General features: G+C 40.1%; 1 protein-coding gene across 3 annotated transcripts in view; it reads right to left on the bottom strand.

The window, feature by feature from the left end:
- Window positions 1-563: 563 nt before the first annotated feature.
- Window positions 564-14113, bottom strand: part of THAP6 (THAP domain containing 6) — a 28562-nt gene continuing 15012 nt past the window's right edge. For 2 of the 3 annotated variants that reach the window (XM_032400538.1, XM_032400539.1), the window contains one exon: window positions 6210-8970. In XM_032400538.1, the coding sequence (XP_032256429.1) occupies window positions 8716-8970 (255 nt within the window). In that variant the 3' untranslated portion in view covers window positions 6210-8715. Of the gene's footprint in view, window positions 584-6209; window positions 8971-14113 lie in introns of those variants that run through there. The other variant, XR_004298869.1, reaches the window with a different exon arrangement.

The following is a 14113-nucleotide window of genomic DNA, read 5'->3' as shown; positions in this document are numbered from 1 at the left end:
CCCAAGGATGCTTGAACGTCTTGCCCCTGTGTGTGGGAAGGTGACTTCACCCTGAGTGCTCGGCTGCCTGGTTTATGCTTGGTGGTGGCATCAGACAGATCCACATTGTGGTGATGAGTAACTCTGGGCTTTCCCCAGCTTCAGACACAGGATGAGGTCACATTTTATCCTTCAGCCTCTAAATGCCCCAAGCAGAGCATCTGAATGGAATGCTTGAAGCCTAGCCTGTGGGTCCTGGGAATGTTCAATAGTAATTCACATTTAGTGAATCCAAATCTCTGGGCTTGGTGTTATAGATCACGGTTGACAACGTGTCTCTTTGTATAATGATGAGAATATGTATCATTATACCAGCTGTGAGACCTTGGGCAAGTTACTGAACTTTTCTGTTTAATTCCCTCACCCTTTTATAAAATGAGAATAATAATAGTACCTACCTCATAGGGTTGTTGTGAGGTTAAATAAGTTATTACCTTTAAGGACTTTGAATAGAAAGTGGCACCTTGTAAATGTTAACTATCATTATTACTGAAAAATAATAATTTTCTGCCTCAGACAGATATTTCCTCTAGAACCTGGATATCTGAAACAAGACAAAGAAAAGGCAAAAATATGAGGATTTATGAAAATTGTGAAATACTCTGTGAGAGTGTGCAACACTTCCCAGGTATAAGACTTTGAAGTCATGTGTTTTAGTTTTCTGAGGTATTGAGTCAGTTGGAAAGCTTGACTGGAAGTTTCTTTTTTTTTTAAAGATTTTATTTATTTGAAAAGACAGAGAGCGAGCACAGAGGGAGAATGAGACGGAGAAGCAGACTCCCTGCTAAGCAGAGAGCCTGACGTGGGGCTTGATCCCAGGACCCTGAGATCATGACCTGAGCCGAGGACAGACGCTTAACTGACTGAGCCACCCAGGCGCCCCTTCATTGGAAGTTTCTTAACAGGGGATGAAGACATTTTTTTTGTTTTTTTTGTTTTCCCCTAGGGTTCTGCTAGGTGACCAATCACAGGCAAGCTAACTACGATCTTGTAACCACACCTACCCAGACAGTGGTTTCTGTACATCTCAATAGTTAAGCTGGTAGGGGTTTGAGAGAGTTCTTTGAAATATCCAGGTGGCACAGGAAGTGGTAGTAATTCAAGACTTGGATCCAACATTAGCCAATGTCTCAAGGAGATGATGAGGGCTGATAGCAAGCCTTAGGTTTTCAGAGATGAAACGGTTTTGATTTACATTTGTAGAATGCTGTTAGAATTTTTTCCCCTCCCTTTTTTCCTTCGTCTTCTCCCTTTCTCTCTGTGTGTCACAGAAGTATATGCTCCCCTCTCCAGAAATAACCACTTTTACCAGTTTGACATATATTGATTCCTTTTTCTGTATGTTTGCACACACACTTAGAAACTGTAAAGGGTTTTTAAAAATTTTTTATAAATGGGCTATTTTGAGTTGCCATCTAAATTATTTCTCTTTAAAGATTATTTATTTGAGAGAGAGAGTGAGAGTGAGAGAGAGAGCGCACAAGGAGGAGCAGAGAGGGAGGGAGAGGGACAAGCAGGCTCCCCGCTGAGCGCAGAGCCCAACGTGGGGCTCCATCGCAGGACCATGAGACCATGACCTGAGCTGAAACCAAGAGTTGGACACTCAACCGACTGAGTCATTCAGGTCCCCCTAAATTATTTCTTTCCACTTAAAATGCCTTTTCATTCCATGCCAATACATATAGATTGATCTCTTTCTTTTCAATTATTGCTTATTATTGCATTATCTGGGTGCACCATAGTTTATCATCACTTGATAGAATTTGAGCTGCTTTCCATTTTTTGCTCTTGCAGTCCTTCAGTAGCCCTCTCTGGGCACACGCAGAGCTTTTTTGCCATAGGGCACATTTAAAAATAACTTGCTGAAACTGTTTTTAGATTTATAGAATGCATTTTCATTTCACTCTAAAATTTCCCAGTAGCTATGGGGGCCTTGGTGGGTTTGAGCCTTTGGATAGCCTTATTTTATTGCTGGTTAAAACTGTTCCCCATTTTTTCAACAAAATATGGCCAGATCACGTTGATGGCCACAGAAAGGTGAAATGTACATCTTAGTAAGACATTCTCTACTCTTAAGACCCATCTACCAGTGCGTGATAGTGAGAGTGGCAACCAAAACGTTTGTTGAAATCCTCAGGATTTCAGAGGTAATTTCCTTCAACTGTGTGTAGCCTGGCAACATTTTGGACCATTATAAAATCAACCTCTTTTATAAGCACCAGGACCATCCATTTTAACTTGTCTGCTGAGTACACTTTGCTGGCAGGTCTGTAGCTGAATGCCCGTCTCCACAAGGTGCTCATCTGTGTTTGTGGTCAGCGGCCGGCCCCGCCTGGACACTTCACTAGCGTTGTTTAATAAAACCTTTCTGTTTTAAAAAACCCCAGGTCAGATCCGCTGAGTCAGATGCGATATCTTTCAACTGCACAAGCTCCACCACAGGGATTTGGGAAGTTTATCATCGGACACAAATCTGTCGGGACTCCTCGGCTGCTGACTACCACAAAGGAGCGAAGGTTAGTTCAAAGACTATTTGGGGACTTGATACTCTGACGCAGTGCTCCTCCAAGCTGCTAGCCTTGGAACTCTTTTTTACTGGTCCAGAATGAGATAATGCACTTGGTCCAGAACGTAAAGCATTATACTGTTTCATTCATGGGAAAAGGTCTTGGTATGAAAATGTTAACTGAAGGGGCACCTGGGTGGCTCAGTCGGTTAAGTGTCTGCCTTTGGCTCAGGTCATGGTCTCAGGGTCCTGGGATCGAACCCAGTGTCGGGCTCCCTGCTCAGTGGGGAGTCTGCTTCTCCCTCTGTACTCTCTCTTTCAAATAAATATATGAAAATCTTTAAAACAAATGTTAACTGAACTGAACTGTGCTTCGTGACATAGTTGATTTATATTCTGGTGCGCGCTCCTTACTTTGTACGCTGGTCCGTGAACCACATTTTGAGCAGCACTAAGATGCTATATGAAACTGAAGGAACAAATGAACAAATGAGACATTTAATCTGGATTGAATGGCTTTTTCAGGGCTGAGGTGGGAGGATGGAGAGGAGAATGGTGATGACAGTTTTCTCTTTCAGAGGGACTGCTTTTGAGCTACCCTACAGAGAGAAGCTTATTTAAGGCCGTCGCCTGTACCATCATCAGTTCACTATGAAATGCATTTCCCCTCTTGCTTCTGCCCTTCTCCTTGTTCTAATCTTCTTTTTCCATGCGTTTGGCATGGGATTTAAAGAAAGAAAAACAATATATGAAAGCTCATTGTATGTTTTATATTTTGCACACAATTAAATACAATTCTCACCACAACTGGGTGTATTACTACTTTGTAAATGCTCAGAGAGTTTCAGTAACTTGGTCCTACATGTAATAAAGTGGCAGGCTTGGGCCTTGAACCTAGGTCTGTTTGGTTCTCTCCCAGGTGGTTTGGCCTTCTACTCTCATATCCGAAGAGGTACAAAGAGAATCCAGGTCCAGGACACCTGGGTGGCTCAATCGGTTAAGCGTCTGCCTTCGGCTCAGGTCATGATCCCAGGGTCCTGGGACTGAGCCCCGCATCGGGCTCCCTGCTCGGCGGGGAGCCTGCTTCTCCTCCTGCCTGCCGCTGCCCCTGCTTGTGCTCTCGCTCTCTATTAAAAAAAAAAAAAGAGAGAGAGAATCCAGGTCCTGGGACAGAATTGAAAAACGCCCACATTGACACACTAATGTTCCATTTTGGAACTTGGAGGTTCCATTAGTCTCCCAGTCCTGGCACCTTAATTGCCACAGTCCTGCCACACTGGCCACTTCTCTGCATTTGTTAGATACTTTGTGTCCCTGTAGGTTGTGAATAGCTTCATCTTATCATTTTTGTATCCCTCACGATAGGGTATGGGGCTTTAAAAGCCATACATGTGATGGGTTTTTGCACTGAATGTTATTAGTCTATAAACTTCTCTATGTGCCAAAGACAAATATTAGACGACTGAGAATGAGACTCCTGGACTGATGCTTTAAGAAGTTGTGATGTGAATCCGAGCGTGTGTGTGGTCCTACAAAGTAGTGCACAGCGGTTCGGAGAAAGGCCTCAGACAGCCCATTCTTCTCCTGACACGCCCTCCTTGCTGTCCCCGGATTACGGGGTCTGGAACTTGTTACTAGTCTGTAACCTCCTTGAGGACAGGAACTGGGTCTTTGTTGTTTCTGCAGTGCCCAGCACACTCCCTGACACACAGTTCCTGGCACTTGAGAAATGCGTAGAATTACTGAATGTGCTCAGTTCAGCACTTGCTCTTAAACTGCTGTTGCTAGTGCTACTAATTCCCATGTGGTTCTTTGATTACAAAGTGTATCTTCTTCTGCTCCTGGATCTCCTGGTCTTGATCTGACCTTTTTTTCTTCCTTTTCTGCCTCTGCCAGCTCCTGTCTTGCGTCAGGCCCAATTCCACGACCAGAAGCACAGCGGGGAGGAAGGTGAGAGATGCTGCAACAATGGTTAGAACTGTGCTGAAGGGTGAGGAAGCGATATGAAAGGAAGGCCGTGAGGCCTATGAGAAGGCAGGCAATGGGTGCAGACAGCCCACGCCCCACCCAGGCTTGCCTCCAGGAGCTGGAACCTGGCTCCGCTCAGCTACTGCCTAGCACATTCCCCCCATTGCTCCAATGGAGGAGCCAATTACACCTTTGATCTTCCTACGGATAGAGCAGTTCTTCCTTTGGACGCAGACTCAGGCCCTCAACAAGCACTGAATTGGACAACAGGTATGACATGTTGTCCACCAGGGAAGCTCATTAAAGATTCAGTGTCTAAGGTTTTATTGGTGGCTCGTCATACAGGCAGGGGCCCTGCTTGACACATTCCCGAATTCCAGACTCCCAGAAGGAAAGCAGGTGTTCACTATAAACCATACTGTTTCTACAAACAGTTTAGGCACAGTGAGCTTCTTCTCAGTTTGGAAGGGTGGGAATCATCTCGAAATTGAAGCCACCAGATGCCGGCCAAGAGCCAACCCTGTAGGCAGGCCTTTCTAAGGACAGCAGTCTCGGGTCTGCTATGTCAACTCCTTCTCCTCACCAGCTCAGCTTCAGATTTTTCTGTGGAGTTGGCTAAGGTGCCACCCTGACAGCCCTACATACCGGATGCAGGAGTGGTAGTCTTCATCATAGCTCTATTTATTCCGCAAAATTTAGACAGAGCCTGCAAGGTGACAGCGGACTAAGGCAAATTCAATGGAGGAGGAGCCCCGACTACAGATGCTGCGCCAGATGTGACATCCTGCTAGAGCAGGTTAACATGGCTATGGGTACGTCGTACGTAACTACCTATCTGGCGGGCACATGTTTTTCCATCCCTGTAAAACAGGATCACGAACAGTTCACACTCACATGGAATGAACAACAAGGCCATGTAACTCTCTGGCTTCTATTAATATAATAGAAAGAGACCCAGACCAGGTAGACATTCTACAGAGAGTCACTGAGGTCACCAAACTGATGGATTATATTAATCCAATGGCACGAGCAAGATGTGACTTGTAAATCTGAGGCTTTGATAAAGTACATGTGCTCTAGAGGGTGAGATAAAAACCATGCACTCGGGGCACCTGGGTGGCTCAGTCGGTTAAGTGGCTGCCTGCAGCTCAGGTCATGATCCCGGGGTCCTGGGATCGAGCCCCACGTCCAGCTTCCTGCTCAGCGGAGAGCCTGCTTCTCCCTCTCCCTCTGCCTGCCACTCTGCCTACCTGTGCTCTCTCTCTATCTCTCTGTCAAATAAATAAATAAAATCTTAAAAAAAAAAAAAACCCATGCATTCCAAAGCCTACCGTATCAGTAAAATTTGGGGGGAGGAGTGTCCAGGGAGCAGGGGCATGCTAAAATATCCCCTCCGAAGTAAAAGACAAATTATTATGACCTACATCTCCCACTATAAAGAAGGGAGCACATTTCACACCTAAAAATACTGCTCTCAGCTGTTACACTGGGTGACACGAAAGGCTGCCAGTTTTGAGTGAAACCCAAGCAGGAAAGGGCTCTAATATGGCACATCCATATTGTGGTAAAAGCAGGTCTGCCACTTGGGTCATCTAACGTAGGAGACCCTACGATATTAGAGGTATTGGTGCAGGGAAAAAGTACAGAAGAAATGAAAGCAAAACCACAGTATATATACTCTTTATTTTTCTCTGCTCATTTTATTGGGTAACTGTATAAAACCCACATACATTACGGGAGAAAATATTTTATTTTTCAAATGAATAATGCATTCTTCACTCCTCAATTATTTCTGTAATATTTTACCCTTTTTAAAAACTAAATATGTATTTTAATACACTTCACCTTTTCTCAAAGACTGTGGTATAATTGTGATTATCTTTAGCAACCAAAGTCTATTTCTAGCTATTTAAACTTGATATGGAGAAAAATGCCATGTCAAGTCCTTTGTACCTGATCTGGTGCTGAGGTTTAACTGGTGTATTGGTTTGTTCCAGGATCCAGAGGCTACTCTAAGCTTTAAAGCAAAGTGAAACCCTTAGGCTGGCCTCAGCTGCTCGAGGCATCTCTGGATGGGGTGACTGGTTTGCCCTGCACAGGACCGTTTCTCCCTGGGCTAGGCTGGAATATCTGGAACAGAGGACTGAGGTATTTACTGTGTCTAGGCTAGGCATTTGTTTGGGGTGGCGGGTGAGGAGAACCCTATTTCTTATGTCCGATTTTTATTGGTAATCATTTCTCCATAAGAATAAAGAGCAAATGGGTAGCTCCGGGTCTTTGATGATACCAATATTTTGTTCTCAGTCACCTATCTCTAGTGATACTAAGCCCAATGACAAAGAAGACAAGGGCTGAGTTCACTGTGAACACAAGTGGTAAAAGTGACTGTGGCGACTGTGACCGAGGCTCAAACTGGGCTTTGACTCTTGGAAAGGTCTCTCAGGCTGGAGTCATTCTAAGCAGCCAGTAGAGAGCCAGAATTTGGATGTACTGTGTTTGGATCGATCCTACTTTTCTTCACTGTCCACTGACTTTAATTGTTTATACTCAAAAATAGTCTCCATCTCTATCACAGTATCTCTATAAAACCTAAGATCATACCCAAACTTCCCCTTCGAATGTCCGTTATTAATTCAAAGTTAAATAACTAAAATAAATAATGGGTAGCTAATGAGATTTTTTTTCTAGGTAGTGAAAAGATATGACCTCAGTGTTTCTTCTTAATATAATTCTGACCTCTGAAATGTGGGAAGGTTCCCATTTAGAGGGAAGGTTTGGAATCCTACATAAAAATATAACATGCATTAACACGTAGAAAATTCTTGAATACAAAGAAAATTCAAGTGACCATATCCTTACTGATATTAATATAACACAACATTTCCATGAACATTTTAGCACAAAATGCAATTCATTTCTAGTTGACACAATGAAACAATTGATACTCAAATTCTAACTACTATAGCATAGACATCTGAACGAGGTTTGAATATGTACATGCGTTTCAAAGTAGAATTTGGCTGTGGGCTGGTAATTTTTATTCTAATCCACAGTATTTTTGACTCTTAATTTCAGTTGTTCTTAATAAGAAATTAGAAGAAAAGCTAAATTTCTGACACTTAGATCAAAAATTAGCTAAGGGTTCTTCTTTTGTATATTCAGTTAGAAGCTATTCTAAAGCTGCTGCTTTACCTTCTTTCTTTAAATAAAAGTCTTTGGATAGTATACTCTCCTAACTACAGGAAAATATTCTAACCCTTTCTCCAAATCCCATCGCAATTGGAAGAGCCGTAATCATTATTTTTTAATGATTTCACCTATATTTTGTATTTTAGAAATGTCAGCAATATTACTTTATGTAAAATAAAAAGGAGCATTAAAAATATTCAGCTAGTACTAGCGTGTAGATTTTGAAGACATTCCTTTATAATGAAACAAAATGTTCAGAACAACTGTCCACAACCAACCTTTAAAAATCAGATTTAGTACCCTTTTTCACTTTTTAAACCGATGTGGGCTTATATCAAAGTGTTCCTAGAGGGGAGGAATGATGTACCGTACTGAAAAACTGAGACCTTGTCAGAGGTCTTCTCAACCTGGTTCTGAACAACTTTAAAAGCCAACAGATCTGTACCATATGCTCTTCTCAGGGTCAGGACTATGGGATGCTATGTAAAAAAAATCTTTTGGTATTACAAATAACAAAAGCACCTTGGATTGGATCCAAGATAGACATGTGTTATAAATGAATTCTACTTTATAGTAAAATACATTTAAAGTATAATTCAACATACTTACCATAAAGCATACATAAGTAAAGGTACTCCTTTGAAGCCAAAAATCTGATGCTGCTGAAGCAGAGTCCAGTTCCTACTACCATTGCTGAATGTGACTAATTTGATATCATTTCCTAAGTCCTGTGGAATCTTCTTGATCTTTTAACATCTTACGATAGTGACCTGGCACTAGTTTAGGTCTATAAAAACATAATTGTCACAAATCACACAAAAACATGATAACTAGCACACATTTCTGTACATCTTCAAAAAAAAATCTTTGGGTAACAACTAAATGCATAATGCTATGGGAGATCCAAAGAAGCACTCTAAATGATGGATAATATTTAATGATGGCAAATGAGAATTATTTTCTAAAAAGCTGTACCAATGTTAATTTTAGGTAGAACATAACATGGAATTATTTCATGAAATATAGTCTCTTTCTATGCTCTCCTGACAACACTCCCAACAGAAAGCTTCCAGTCTATTTGCTGTTTCTTGGCTGATGAGACATTCATCTTTTAATTCCCTGATTGTCTTCCTCAATGATTTTTGGAAACGTTTTTCTCGGTCTAAAACATTCCGCAGGCTTTTCTTGGTATCCTCTAGCTCGCTGATCACATGATCTAATTTATGCTTAAGTTTCTTTGGACTGTCCATTACACTGTAGCTATGTTCCTAAAAACATAAACACCAAGTTATTAAACCAGAGAGACAAGTAGTTAACATAAAAGTTTATAGCTAGGCCTCAGCTGTTCTTCCATTCACAATGCTTAGATATCTTTAAGTTGGCGATACTTAGAGGTTTAAAGAACACAGGAAGAAGATGCAGGTAAAAGCAGTATTTTGGGTGCCTAGCGCCTCCCTCCTTTATCTAAGGCTAGGCGTAACATGAGGGGTACAGAATCTACGGAGGGGAGGCACTGCTCCTTGGGGGGTAAGTATCTGCTATGAACATGACACTTGTAATGACTATCCAGCTTTCATTCCCTAGGTGTGGGGCTGCTAAGTTTATGTTTTACCTACCAACAAATCTTCAGTCATTACACTTTCAACTATTTTATTTTATATTGATGAATATTCATGTTAAAGGAGATGACAGAAAAGGAGCACTTGAGCAGGTCCTCAGGCTGAGTGTTATATATTTAGAGAGGACTCTGGTTTGCGGTTTTTAGAGAGAGAATTTAAGCTCTCTTGATATTTATTATGGCTATGCTTAAGTTTGCCGGGTATACTTTTTTTTCATTTGAATATAGGGAAAGTAACAGTGACATATCTTAAAAAGGCACTATAAAATAATCTTGAAAAATTGTTACTTAATATTAAAATTAGCAAAGAGGACTTTTGCTTGTAGCCAACATGAAATAACAGAGACTGGATGGATTCCTATCTAAAAAACCCAACACGTGGCTAAAAGGCATAAAAAAAGGTTACGAAGATAACTGATATCAGGCAAGGAAGGCAGCAATCCTGGAGGGATGGGAAACTAAGAGGTGAGCCCTATGGCCGACTGCCCCAGCTTACTGCCTTGGGAGAGTGCGTATGCTGCAGAGCTCGGGAGACTGAGAAGATTGTGCAGAGCGTCCAGGAAGACCAAAGTGGCTACCATTCACAGGAGAAAATACTAGAGAGGAGAGAGAACTCTGAAGATCCTGACAGGCTCCCCTTCTAGTATTCAGTGCACACAGGTAGGGAACTGCTCAAGGCTGAGGAAAGAATGACCAGAAAGGACCAGCAGTGCTCTGTGTTCAGAGGGCGTGGCCACTATTCCCACTCCTGCCAGATTAGAAAATTCCAGGATTCATGGGGCATTGAGTAGAGTATACAGAACGGTCTCGCCGCAGTGGTGGAGAACAAATAGCCCTAGACAGAACACTCTTCTAGTCCTGCCTAACAAACAAAACCTGAAAGGATCAAACTGTTTCCAAATAATTTTGTGGTATCCCAGAACAAAGCTCAAGAATACAGGGTACAAAAATATCCAGCATCCAGCAAAGTAAAATCCACAATGTGCAGCACACAACATTTATCAGGTATGCAAAGAAATAGGACAACGTGAGCCATAATAAGAAATAAACCAGTCAATGAAAACTAACCCAGAACTGCCACAAATGTTGGAATTAGCACGTAAGGGAATTAAGAAGGTTATTAAAATTGTATTCTATATATTCAAAAAGTTAGGCAGAGACATGAAAGATATAAAAAAGAAACAAATAGAACATCTAGAGATAAAATCTACAGTGTGTGAGGTGAAAAATACATTGGAGGGAATTAATGGCAGATTAGTGAAGGTGAAGGCTCAGCAATATGAACTATCCAGAATAGACTACAGAGAGAAAATGGAATATTGAAAAACAAAACTAGAAAAAACCAAAAAATTAGGAGAGCATCAGTGAGTGGTAGTGTGACTCACATAGCCTAATATACATGCAATCAGAATCCCTGAAGGAATGGAAAGAAATGTTGAGGTAGAATGAAATATCTGAAGAAACCTTGGCCAAAATTTGTCCAAGTTTGATGAAAACTATAAACCCACAGATAAAGAAGCTCAAAAATCCCAAGCATGAGAAATATGAAGAAAACTAAACTAAGGTAAATCATAATCAAATTATTCAAGCCACTGGGAAAGAAAAATTCTTAAAAGCAAGGAAAACAAGAAACATTAGATATATAGAGGATAAAGATGACAGATTTTGCATTAGAAACAATGCCTGTGAGGATACAGTGGAGCAACATCTTTGAAGAACTAAAAACAATCTCCAAAACTATCAACCTAGGATTTGATACCTAATGAAAAAAATCTTTCAAAAACAGAGACTAAGTAATGATTTTTCTCCAGAAATATAAAAGCTGAAAGAATTCATCACCAGCATAGCTGCACTGTAAGAAATTAAAGTCCTTCAGACAGAATGAAACCAGAGGGAAATACAGACTTACCCCAAGGAATGAAAAGCCCTGGCAATGGCCACTACATGGGTAAGGTATAAGACTTTTTTTCTTATTATTTATATCTCTTTAAAAGATAATTTATTGTTAAAACAAAAATTCTAACAATGTAGTGTGGGGTTTATAGCATATGTAAAAGTGAAATGTATGATAGCAGTAACACAAAAATTGGGAGAAGGGAAATGAAAGTAGACTATTTCAAGATTCTTATAATATGTGTTAAGTAGAATAATATCACTTGGGTATAGCCTTTGATAATTTAAAGATGAATGCTATAGACTCAAAAGCAACCACTAAAATGAAACAAAAAGTTACAGCCAATGAGTCAAAAAAAGGATATAAAATGGAACCAAAAAAATTCAATTAATCCAAAAAAAGGCAGAAAAAGAAGAAAATGGGAACAAAGAACAAATGGAACAAGTAGGAGACAAATATGATGACAGATTTAACTAAACCGAACAATATCAATAAACACATTAAGTGTAAATGGTCTGAATAACCCAAGTAAAAGGCTGAAATTATCAGATTAGATTAAAAAAATCAAGACCCAAAAGTATAAGCTACCTAAAAAAAATGCACTTCAAACAAACCAAATAGGTTGAAAGTAAAAAGCGGCAAAAGATACAGACCTTCCTCCACCTATGATGGGTTTCACAAGGCCTATTTTATAATAAAGTGTTTAATATCTCATGTAATTAATTGAAAACTATTATTGGGAGTGAAAAACACAATGGTTGTATGGCCACAGAATGGTTCTAAGTGTACTGATTGTTCACCCTTGTGATCGTGTGGCTGACTGGCTTGCTGCCACTGCCCAGCATCATAAAAGAGTATAGTGACACATATCACTGGCCCAGGAAAAGATGAAAATTAAAAACATGAAATACGGTTTCTATTGAAAGTCCATTGATTTTGCACCATCGTAAAGTTGAAAAATCATGAGTCGAATCACCATAAGTTGGGAACGATTACCAATATATAACACTAATGAAAAAGAAAAAAAGTGGGTATACTGCTATCAGAGAAAATAGATTTCAGAGCAAAAGAACATTACCAGGGATAAAGCAGGCCAGAAAGGACTGGCATGATATATTCAGAGCACTAAACGAGAAAAATATGCAGCCAAGAATACTATAACCAGCTAGGCTGTCATTGAAAATAGAAGGAGAGATAAAAAGCTTCCAGGACAAACAAAAACTAAAAGAATCTGCGAACACCAAACAGCCCTACACGAAATATTTAAAGGAGTCCTCTAAGCAAAGAGAGAGCCTAAAAGTAACATTGACCAGAAAGGTACACAGACAATATACAGAAACAGCCACCTTACAGGAATACAATGGCACTAAATTCATGTCTTTCAATAGTTACCCTGAATGTAAATGGGCTAAATGCCCCAATCAAAAGACACAGGCTATCAGATTGGATAAAAAAACAAGACCCATTGATATGCTGACTACAAGAGACTCATTTTAGACCCAAAGACACCTCCAGATTGAAAGTGAGGGGGTGGAAAACCATTTACCATGCTAATGGACATCAAAAGAAAGGTGGGGTGGCAATCCTTATATCAGACAAATTAGATTTTAAACCAAAGACTATAATAAGAGATGAGGAAGGACACTATATCATACTTAAAGGGTCTATCCAACAAGAAGATCTAATAATTGTAAATGTCTATGCCCCTAACATGGGAGCAGCCAATTATATAAGCCAATTAATAACAAAATCAAAGAAACACATCGACAACAATACAATAATAATAGGGGACTTTAACACCCCCCTTCACTGAAATGGACAGATCATCTAAGCAAAAGATCAATAAGGAAATAAAGGCTTTAAATGACACACTGGACCAAATGGACTTCACAGATATATTCAGAACATTCTATCCCAAAACAACAGAATACACATTCTTCTCTAGTGCCCATGGAACATTCTCCAGAACAGATCACAACCTAGGTCACAAATCAGGTCTCAACTGGTACCAAAAGACTGGGATCATTCCTTGCATATTTTCGGACCACAATGCTTTGAAACTAAAACTCGATCACAAGAGGAAAGTTGGAAAGAACTCAAATACAGGGAGGCTAAAGAGCATCCTACTAAAGAATGAATGGGTCAACCAGAAAATTAAAGAAAAATTCTAAAAATTCATGGAAACAAATGAAAATGAAAACACAACTATTCAAAATCTTTGGGATGCAGCAAAGGTGGTCCTAAGAGGAAAGTATATAGCAATACAAGCCTTTCTCAAGAAACAAGAAAGGTCTCAAATACACAACCTAACCCTACACCTAAAGGAGCTGGAGAAAGAACAGCAAATAAAGCCTAAACCCAACAGAAAAGAAATAGTAAAGATCAGAGCAGAAATCAATGAAATAGAAATCAAAAGAACAGTAGAACAGATCAGCGAAACTAGGAGGTGGTTCTTTGAAAGAATTAACAAGATTGATAAACCCCTGGCCAGACTTATCAAAAAGAAAAGAGAAAGGACCCAAATAAATAAAATCATGAATGAAAGAGGAGAGATCACAACAAGAACATATTATGAGCAACTATATGCCAGCAAATTAGATAATCTGGAAGAAATGGATGCATTCCTAGAGATGTATCAACTACCAAAACTGAACCAGGAAGAAACAGAAAACCTGAAGAGGCCGATAACCACTAAGGAAACTGAAGCAGTAATCAAAAATCTCCCAACAAACAAGAGCCCAGGGCCAGATGGCTTCCCAGGCGAATTCTACAAACATTTAAAGAAGAATTAATACCTTTTCTTCTGAAGCTGTTTCAAAGAACAGAAATGGAAGGAAAACTTCCAAACTCATTTTATGAGGCCAGCATTACCTTGATCCCAAAACCAGACAAAGACCCC

The sequence above is a fragment of the Phoca vitulina genome, unplaced genomic scaffold (genome assembly GCF_004348235.1).
Source record: "Phoca vitulina isolate PV1807 unplaced genomic scaffold, GSC_HSeal_1.0 scaffold3, whole genome shotgun sequence".
Taxonomy (NCBI): domain Eukaryota; kingdom Metazoa; phylum Chordata; class Mammalia; order Carnivora; family Phocidae; genus Phoca; species Phoca vitulina.
The sequence above is the reverse complement of the archived record's forward strand: the minus strand, read 5'-3'. Positions and strand labels throughout refer to the sequence as shown.